General features: G+C 30.6%; 1 protein-coding gene across 3 annotated transcripts in view; it reads right to left on the minus strand.

Annotated features, from left to right (window-relative positions):
• Positions 1–4,518: 4,518 nt before the first annotated feature.
• Positions 4,519–11,070, minus strand: part of LOC111682505 (microcephalin) — a 17,871-nt gene continuing 11,319 nt past the window's right edge. For 2 of the 3 annotated variants that reach the window (XM_046953865.1, XM_046953866.1), the window contains exons 5-7: positions 8,303–10,390; positions 5,135–5,353; positions 4,520–5,060 (exon numbers count right to left, since the gene is read on the minus strand). In XM_046953865.1, coding sequence (XP_046809821.1) covers positions 4,716–5,060; positions 5,135–5,353; positions 8,303–10,390 — 2,652 coding nt within the window. In that variant the 3' untranslated portion in view covers positions 4,520–4,715. Of the gene's footprint in view, positions 5,061–5,134; positions 5,354–8,302; positions 10,391–11,070 lie in introns of all 3 variants that reach the window. The other variant, XM_046953864.1, reaches the window with a different exon arrangement.

The raw sequence follows: 11,070 nt of genomic DNA on the forward strand, positions 1-11,070 counted from the left end.
TTTACTACTTTTAACTTCTACATTTATAATTTAACTATAAAAAAAAACAAAGAAACCTTAAAGATCTTAAATATATGCACATATAAATATAAATGTGTTGAAAAAAACATTAAAAATTTAAATACATTTTTCACTATTTATACTTTTCTAAAAAAAAACAAAAAACATTTTATTGCATTGGAATTCATTAAAAAAAATTTAAATAGATGGAGAAGAGCAGCAGCAGTGAGCAGAAGAGTAGTAGGAAAGGAATTATTATTTTGCTTTCTAGTTGCTCTTTAGTTTTTTTTATTATTGTTTAGACCTTTTTTAAGTTTTGTTCCTTTTTTTGGCTTTTGGTTTCCTCTATTTTGCTTTATTTTGAGTTGTGTCTTTTAAACAGAATTTGCATTTATGCAATGGTTGGATAGCTGAACCATGTTCATCGATCCGATCCTCTACCACCATTTACGAGAGTACAAATATATATATATTCCCCCGAATGATTTACAGGAAAACTAAACAAACCAACAACAACAAAACTAAACTATACAAACAACTGAAGTACAAAACGCCGACATTTTATCTAATGTTTTTAAAAATTTTATTACATTTTTTAACACTCAACACGTTAATAACATAACATTTCAGCATAGATAGAAGCTAAAACAACACAACATACTACAGTTCACTATTTACAAATTTAAACAAAGAAAATAAACAGAATAAAATATAAAAAAACATGTATTTACTATTGAAACCGTGTCAATAAAGATGCAAAATGAAAATACTATAAAATTAACATTTTAATTTGTTTGAATTGCAGTTAAAAGGATATGGAAGAGACAGTATGGGTAAGCTTTTAAATGGATTGAATTTGGAGTTAAATAGATTTTGTAAACTTTTGCGTTCGAATCGAAATACACAGTAAACCACCATCTTTATATTTGCACTATGTATGTATGTATGTATGTATTTTTAGCTTTTAATGCGTTACTGAGCAGCTGCATCAGATGTGCAATACGATTGGAATGAAATTTTAGTATTTAATTTTCTGATAAAGCAAAGTACAGAATGTTTTAAGATTTCCTACAGTTGATTTTTGTGGATGACATAGGTTTCATCCTGGTTGTTGTAGCAGCCAAAACTTTACAATAATTTAGTTTAACGATTATGCTACTTCAACTGTATGTGTTCATAAATCAACTGAACAAAGAGAAATAGTCTTCCGGGTCGTCGTTTCCTCAAAAGGTTGTCTTCAACATCTGCCGCATTTTGACAAGAAATTTTCGAAACAAAGAAAAGTAGGGCGCCTTTTCCGGGTCATCGTTTCCCCAAAGCGTTGTCTACATTATCTGCCACATTTTGGCAAGAAATTTCCCATACAAGAGAGAAGTAGGGTCCGTTCCCCAAAAGGTTGTTTTCGTCATCTGCCACATTAATTTTGGCAAGAAATTTCTTCACGGATATGAAGCAGCCTTGTTGTCACTGATTACATCGCACCTTCTCTATGATAATTCCAAATATTTACAAACCTTAAGAATTGTATACCTATATCGCGTCTATTATATGCCGTTGTTGCAGTCTATAATCTTTGGAAACTCCAACATAGAGATGTTATACATATGAGGACATGGAAATTGTATAAATTATCGTATATATTTTGGAAAGGGATATAAATGGTAATGGCTTAGTTTGTATGGGCGCTAAGGTCAAGTGAGGCCCGATCATTACAAAAGTCGGCAGTGTCATTTAAATTTCTATAAAACTAAGTTTTACCGATTTTTTAGACGTAATTATTTGAGGGGTACGGTTGTATGGGGGCTAGGCGAAAGAATTGACCGATTTCAACCATTTTCAATAGTCAATCGTCCCTGGACTAAAAGAATGAATCAAATTGAAAATTGCGACTTGTAGAGTGCGCATAGGGTTTACATGGACACATAGACAGACGGATATAGCTCAATCGACTTAGAAAGTGATTGTAGCCAATTGGTGTACTTTAAGATTGGTGTTGGACCAATATTTTTGGGTGTTACAAACATTAGCACAAACGCATACTAAAGTAGTGTAGGGTATAAAAACTAAATAACAAATTTTTTGAGCGATTCAAGATAATATTTATAAGCTCAAATGTCTTCGTCCTTCGGTCAAGAGAAAAGAACTGCCAAATTATTTTAAAAAATGCTACCTGTAGCGTCGCTGAAACGATTAGTGTTCTTAAATGTGAATGTAAGACCAATATTTGTCTGTATTACAAACATCAACAGAAACGCATTATACCCTTACCCTTAAGTAAATATTTGCTTAAAAGTTCCATTTTTAACAAACTATACCCTATAATGGTGTAGGGTACAATTAGTCTAATTTTTAACAAGAAGTAAATATTTACTTAAAAGTGCCATTCTTTAACGATTCGATTTTATACTAAAAATTTATTTTTTTACTAAAAAATTATTTTTTTACCAAAATTTTATTTTTATCAAAAATTTGTTTTTTACAAAAAAATTAGATTTTTTACTAAAAGTTAGATTAAACAAGTAAGAGTGCTATATTCGGCTATGCCGAATCTGATATACCCTTCACCTTTGTTGTAGATGCACGAAAAAGTACCAAAAAGTTCCCTTTTATGGGTTCTCACCTAATTCTGACTCTACATAATTAATTTCATGTTTCTATGTTCAATATTATAGAAAATTCAAAAAGTACCTTTTGTAGAACGAAAAAGTATTGTTCTTGCCTAATCCGGGCTCTACATACTTAATTTCATGGTTCTAGGTTCAATATTATAGAAAATTCAAAAAGTACCTTTTGAAAAACGAAAAAGTACCAAAAAATCCCCTTTTATGGGTTCTCACCTAATCCGGGCTCTACATATTTAATTTCATGGTTCTAGGTTCAATATTATAGAAAATTCAAAAAGTACCTTTTGAAAAACGAAAAAGTACCAAAAAATCCCCTTTTATGAGTTCTCACCTAATCCGGGCTCTACATACTTAATTTCATGGTTCTAGGTTCAATATTATAGAAAATTCAAAAAGTACCTTTTGAAAAACGAAAAAGTACCAAAAAATCCCCTTTTATGGGTTCTCACCTAATCCGGGCTATACATATTTAATTTCATGGTTCTAGGTTCATTATTATAGAAAATTCAAAAAGTACCTTTTGAAAAACGAAAAAGTACCAAAAAATCCCCTTTTATGGGTTCTAACTTAAGCCAGACTCCACATACTTAATTTCATGTTTCTAGCCAATAACAAAACATTAGTGCTGCTCTCGCTCTGCTACTCTTGCTCTGCTGCTCTTGCTCTGCTTTGCTTTTATAAACAAATTACAATAACAATATTTACCGTATCGTTATGTATTTTGTTTTTGTTTTTTGCAGTTTCTGTCTGAGCATGAATAAAAAATCTAAATTTTATATGAAATTTTCAGAGGTTGTCTCGGTTTTTTGCTCATATCTCCGTTATTTATGGACCGATTTTGCTGATTTAGCGTTCTTGCCGGTCGTATGTCTCATAGAATTATGGAAGATTCGGATCTCGCAGATATCTGGGGTCTTCTAAAAACTGATTTCAACAAACATACAGACAGACAGACAGACGGACAGACAGACGGACATGGCTTAATCATCTCCGCTACCTATAAGGATCCAGAATATATATACTTTATAGGGTCGGAAAATTATATTATAGAAATTACAAATGGAATGACAAACTTATATATACCCTTCTCACGAAGGTGAAGGGTATAAAAACAGATTTTTGTAAAAAAAAATCTGTTTTTTCACCAAAAATTCAATTTTTGATGATTTCAAAATTCAAAATTTAAAAAATGTGTATTAAATTTTTCACTAAAACTTGGATTTCTTCAAATTTTTATCAAAAAATATATAATTTTTGCTAAAAATTTAAATTTTTATTTAATATTTGACTTTTAATAAAAATCCATCGTCCAAATACCGCAGACTTTAAACTTTCACTAAAACTTCGATTTCTCCAATTTTTTTTTTCAAAAAATATTGTTTTTATTAAAAATATTAAATTTTTTTTCAAAAAATATTATTTTTATTAAAAATTTAATTTTTTTTATATTCGACTTTTAATAAAATCCATCGTAGAATTACCGTAAACAATCTGGGCCGGAGTTACCTCATATGTGGAATTGTGTAAAATTTATCGCAATTTTTTTGTGGATGGTATTTGATATCGGATATTTGGGTTTTGAATACAAAAGTTTATTCGATCATATGTGCCGTAGTAAGGAGTCGATTTTTCACCGATTCTAAGGACAAATAAAGCGCTCGTGTAAAAAGTATCATTGTTAGTAGAATATTCCCTAGGAAAGCTTATTGTATAACGTGTGAGACAATTCGACCCCAAAGTTTTTACTTAATATATACAATTTTATAAAATTTTGACTTTCCACTAGTAAAAAAACACTCACATATAAAGTTTTAAAACGTTTTATTTAAAAAATATAATTTCAATATAATTTTCAATTGCTATGATGTTTTAAAATATAGAAAATTGTTACATTATTATTAAACAATATTAAAATTTTACTGTGTATTTAAGTAAATTAATTAAATTTGAATACAAAAATATAAAGAAGAAATAAACAAATTATAAAATAAACTAAAAAAATAAACAATTAAACTGAGTAGTACATTATGTACGCATCTGTTTCTTTTAAACAAAAATAATAATAATAATATTTTATAAAACTCTATCTAATTATGTATTTCTTTTCACTGGCAGTGGTTGAGATGACGCTGTTGTAGCATCTGGTAATGGATACATGTATTTTTGTATCTTCATCAATTGCATTTGTGTTATACTATCTAAAACCCAATATGGAGTTAAATAGAATTTATCCTCTAACGTTCTATTGGCATCACCTATAATGTAACGAGCCTTTTGACGGGCATTAACAACACGACCACCGCATAACTTTATTAATTCACACATATTTTCCTTGCTAATCGGACAACATTGTGAGGATATATAGAAGGCACCGAATTTATGAAAAAGATCACATTTATAGTTGTTACCGAAAGCTTGACGTTCTGAGCGACAAATCTGCAAAGGGTTTAAAAGTTAATTAAGAATTTTTTATTTATTTACATTTTTTATTCTTTCCCTCCAATATTTACCTCTATGCCTCTGGAGAAATCTTTTAGTTCATGTGGTTCTTCTGCTAACCAATGTCCGGCCTTAAGTGAATCTAAAATCCATGAATATTCCAAAATCCATAGACCACGTGTTAAGGCTCTTAATAGATTTAAAGTTCTTCTTGGCTCTAAACTAACTAGATGAGTAGTGGTATCAGTTACCGTACTTTCAAGGCTAAAAACACCCAGTTTGTTAATGGCCTTGAAGATGTTGGGAAAAAATAAAGAAAGAATGAACAATAAATTAATAAGAAATATTGAATTTATGAATATGATTAACATATATAAACATAAATTAAAGGAATAATGTTGTGGCTGTTTATTGTAAGTTTTGTAATAAATTTTATTTGTTTTTACAATTAGATAGAAAAAAATATGATGTAAAGTCTATAATAAACTTAAAATTTAACTGCTGTTAAAGCAAATATCGAACAATAGCAATAAAAATAAAATTTATTAAAAAATAATGTATACTTTTAGGCACGCAAATAATTAGTAATGCAAGCAAATTAACTTTTACGATTAATTTTAACTTTTTGATATTGAAAAATACACAACACAACCCCCTCATAACAGACATGTTTGTCACTTTGTATAACTTTTTAACTTTTGATAAGTTGTCTTTAAAGTATTCAGTGGATTAGCCAATAGACTAGTCTATAATTTAATCTGAATTCTATTCTCTTGTGTAGTCTATAGTGTAGTTAAGTTTATAGTATACTCTATATTTTGGTCTAGTCTATAGCCTAGTTTATAATCTATTTTATAGTGCAGTAATATATTTTTTAGTCTATTGACTAGTGAGTGGTATAAATAGTAGTCTATTCCATAGTGTAGTCTATGGTCTAGTAGAAAGATATATTTTATAGTCTAGTCTATAGCATAGTTTAGTCTACAGTCTAGTATATAGTCTAGTCTATGGTCTAGTTTTTAGTCTTGTCTATAGACTAGTGGATTTTCTAGTCAATAGTCCAGTCTATAGCTTAGCCAATAGTATACCCTATAGTCTAGTTTGTAGTTTTTGCAGTAGACTCTACAGTCTAGTCTATAGCCTGGCTTATAGTCTAGTCTTTAGTCTAATCTATAGTGTAGTCTATAGTCTGGTCTAAAGTCTAGTCTATAGTCTCGTCTATTGTCTAGTATATAGTCTTGTCTATAGTCTAGTCTAAAGTCTAGTCTATAGTCTCGTCTATAGTCTAAAGTCTAGCCTATAGTCTCGTCTAAAACCTAGTCTATAGTCTAGCCTAAAGTCGAATCTATAGTTTCGTCTATAGTCTCGTCTATAGCCTAGTCTATAGTCTAACCTATAGCTATAGTTTAGTCTATAGTCTAGTCTAAAGTCTAATCTATAGTCTAGTCTATAGTCTAGTCTATAGTCTAGTCTATAGTCTCGTTTACAGTCTCGTCTATAGTCCAGTCTATAGTCTTGTTTATAGTATAGTCTATAGTCTCGTTTATAGTCTAGTTTATAGTCTCGTCTATAGAGACTATAGACTAGACTATAATCTCGTCTATAGTCTAGTCTATAGTCAGTCTATAGATTAGTTTATAGTCTAGTCTATATTCTAGTCTATAGTATAGTCTAGTCTATAATATAGACTATATTCTAGCCTATGGTCTAGTCTATAGTCTAGTCTATAGTCCAGTTTATATTCTAGTCTATAGTATAGTGTATAGTCTGGTCTATGGTATAGCCTATACTCTAGTGCATTTTCTAGTTTATTATATAGTCTAGACTATAATCTCTATAGTCTAATCCATATTCTAATCTATAGTCTATTATGTAGTCTTGTATATAGTTTAGTCTCTTCCATAGTCTAGGTAGGTCAAGTCTATTGTCTAGTTTATAGTCTATTCTATAGTTTAGTATATTCTCTAGTCTGTAGTCTAATCTAAGGTAGTCTATATTCTAATCTATAGTTTAGGTTATATTATAGTCTATAGTCTAGTGCATATTCTAGTCTACAGTCTTGTCTATAGCCTGGCTTATAGTCTAGTCTAAAGTCCAGTCTAAATTCTACTCTAAAGTCTAGTCTATAATCTAATCTGTAGTCTATTCTGTAGTCTGGTCTATAGTTTAGTATTAGTATATTCCATAATCTAGGTTAAAGTATATGATCTATTCTAAATTCTAGTGTATGGTATATTCTATAGTATAGTCTATTCTATAGTATAGTTTATGTTGTAGTATTTAGTCTGGTCTATAGTCATCTGGCCACATATATACGTGACCGATTACAATCTTCGATTCGATGTGGAACAAAAAATCTGGTTTATTTTTATAAAAAATTTTAAAAATTATGCCAGGGCACACTTAGAAAGGTGACTGCATCACTACAACAATACAAAACAACATGAAAACAATAACAACTTTTGACATTATGCATATTCTACACAAAAAAATAGAAAATAATCAGCTGCTTTGTTGCAGTCACCTTACTTTATTATGCCATGAATTATGCTTTTGTTAAAGTTCATTGTAAAAGTTTAATAAAAAGAAAATAATTTCAACACCAAAATATCTTGTAAATATTTTATTGAAAGAAGAAAAAAAAGCTCAAAAAATGTACATTCTACATATGAGATAAACAAATGAATAAATGAAATGAATTCTTTATAAATTTGTATTTTTTTATTCAAAATTATTAAGCTTAAACAATAAAAAAAAAATTATTTCAATCAATATGGAAAATGGTTTCAAATTCATAAAATTTTATATAAAAAAGGAAATTTTTTTTTTTAAACTTTTTAATACAATTATGAAGTAAGAACCTAAAAAAAGTTTTTTTCTTTTGAATAGAACAATAATATTTGAAACAATAACTAATAAAAGAAAATGAAAATAAAATTGAAAATAAAAAAAACAACTTAATTAAATTGCAAATTAAACAAATTAACTTCAACTAGAATTCAAAAGTGAACAAAATATAATAGCAATAAACAAAACTATTTATGTACATATTTTTAACTAGAGTGATATAGTTATAGTAAGAATATTGTTGAATATTAAGGGGGTATTTGTTTAGTGTAGGTTTGTAATTAATATTAAAACATAATTATGTTTTGTATATGTGTAATAAATTTAGCTAGGAACTGTTTAAGGAGTAACATGCTCTAGTGTTTATTAGGTGTAGGAGTTGTAGTACCAACCTCACGTATGACATCGATTTGTTGTTGATGCATATTTGTATAAACTAAAACGGGTTGTTTTTTAGTTTTAACAGATTCCTGACTGCTTGACGATGAGGCATCTTCCTTGTTGGTTTTCATATTTTTGATTTGTTCAAAATCTAAAGTACTACGTCGTTTGCGGGCATTGGGTGTACGTTCTAAGCTGGCAGTTGATTCTTTAAGCTTAACACTTGTGGTAGGTTGTGGTTGTGATATGGGCATTAAGGTTCTACGACGTTTGGTAACAGAATTTGTGTTGGCAGTTTTGTTTGCTAATGTTTCCGATTCCTTAGCTGTTTCATTAGCAACTGCCGGTGGTGGTGTAACCAACATTTCAGGCATAAACAGTTTACGTTTCTTTTTCAAGGTATTTGTCTCGGGAGTGCTTACGCTAGTCAAGCCATCATTACTATTTGTACATTCATTTAAAGTCTCAATTGAAGAATTATTAGTTTTACGTATATCTAAAGGAGTAGAAACGGCCACTTCGGCTGAAGGTGTGGGAGGAGCTAGCGAACGTCTGGCAGATTGATTAATACATTGCAAACGTTGTGTTATTATATCCATGGACACATCGAACAATGTACGTCTTTTATTGGTGGGCTGTCGCGTAGAACTAAATATCAATGGCGTGGCACACTGTTCGGTCTCTTCCAATAGTTTACCAGTTGTGGCATCAGCCGGTGGTGTTGCCACCAATTTGCTTCTATTGCCACTATCCTCCAAAAGAGTAGAGCTAGCTACTTTACCCGTTTGGAAGTTAGTGGGTGTTATACAAATGCTGCTGCCTGCAGTAACATTGGGACTAGAGACTGTGGCGTTGATCGTTTGTGCTCCATATAAAGTTCTACGTCTACTTATAGTTTTATCCGCTTTGGTTGTGGGTGGTGTTTTCATTTCCACTTCGTTGTTTAATTCCAAAATTTTACTATTTACTAGAGGAGTTCTTTTGTCCGGTGTATTTGTTGAGTCCATTGCTTCCTTAATTTCAGTTTGTTCTAAAGATTTAAGATTTAAACAAGTTCTACGCCTGGTGGAAACATTGCTCAATACTTTGTCTACCACTTCATTTATTTCCGAAGTTTCCATTGTTTTGTGGGCATATAAAGTGCGTCGACGTGTTGTTTTTGTACTGTTTATCTCTATATCTTTGTGTGTTTCATTTTGCAGTAATTCGGTTTGCTCCATTGTCTTGGCCGCATACAATGTTCGTCGCTTTGTAACAGATTTGGTTTGTTCTACTGGTTCCTTTTCCATTTCGTTAGTTTCCTCCAATATGGGTTCTATGTTATTAATTTTATTAGGAGTTTCGCTTATCGCCATTGACGTTGACATGTTTTTGGGTGTGTGTATTGAACTACGACGTCTTGTAGATTTGTTGGGTGTAGCCGTTATAGCCATTGTCACCAAAGAATTAGTTGTTGCTTCTATTTCATGGTTTGACATTAGACTATGTCTTCTAGTTCGCCCTCGTCCCTTGGGTAGGGGTGACGACTCCTCCATAACGCAATTAATGTCTACGGTAGATTTTTGCTGCATCACTACACTATTACTTCTACGCCTTGTAGTAACATTGGCACTAAAACTTGCCTCAACTGTATCACCCGGTAGGAAATTTAAAGTCTTCTTTACTCCCATTCTTATGTTAGAGGAATTGTCATCATTTTCCTCGAGTTTCTTTTCATTGTTGTTTTCTATGTTATTATTATTATTTTCTTTAGAGGATGCTGTTTTCTTTTTCAGTTCCGTTAAGGGTGTATAACATTCGGAATGAATGCGATTTAGTAATTGTGTTGCTGGTGATTCTGGCATTGGTGTGATGTCGCCACCTCCATTTACTTTGGAAGTAGATGTTGGTGTTGCTCTTTCCAATTTCTTAAAGAATTGGCTTATATCAGTCTTCTTTTTGTTTGTTGAACTAGTTGGTGTGCCACCGATAAGTGTGGATGTTTTCTTGAGATTTCCAGTCTTTTGGTTGGGTGTGGTGTCTTTAGGAGTGCCACCGCCACCAGCTTTAGCACGTATTCGCTTATTGCACTCGGAGTCTGGTTGCATAGATTTGACGCGCTGAAATTATAAAGGAAAAAATTGGAATTATACTATAGTGTTTAAGGCAATAAAAAGCTTTAAAAGGTTCAAACTTTCAAAGTACCTTTTAAATGTTATAAAGTTCCTTTAAGAGAAGGTAAAAACTAAATTAATTCAACATATCTAATCTCATAAAATATACATATATTTATATAAATATATATAAATCCCTAAAAGTATAGTGTCAAGTCATCTTAATTCAAAGAATAGATATTTAAAACAATTAAAATATAGAGTGTATCCAACTGATGCAATGTTTACACTGACACTACGTGCTCAATTAATCGTTACGTTTGTTTTAGTATTGCGTTTCGTATTTGTTTACTTTGATGACGCTAGCGTATAATAAGTAGAATAACTACTCTCTCTCTATCTCTCTAAAATTATTCAAATATTTTAGTATACACTTGAAAAATATTTTAAAAATCCCTTTTTGTCTGAGATAAAATATTTTTGTTGTTGGGAAATGATTTATTTTACAAAGAAATTATTAACTGAATACATTTAGCAAATGTATGTAGAGACAAAATTAAGCAATTAAATCATAAATGATGCTTATAAAATAAAGAAATCAGCTTAGTGAGTAGTAAACTGTTTATGTTTTGAATCTGCTAGTATTTTGAAGGATTTTTGAGGTGCCAGAATAAGTCATTGTTATA

Source organism: Lucilia cuprina, chromosome 6 (assembly GCF_022045245.1).
Source record: "Lucilia cuprina isolate Lc7/37 chromosome 6, ASM2204524v1, whole genome shotgun sequence".
Taxonomy (NCBI): Eukaryota; Metazoa; Arthropoda; class Insecta; order Diptera; family Calliphoridae; genus Lucilia; species Lucilia cuprina.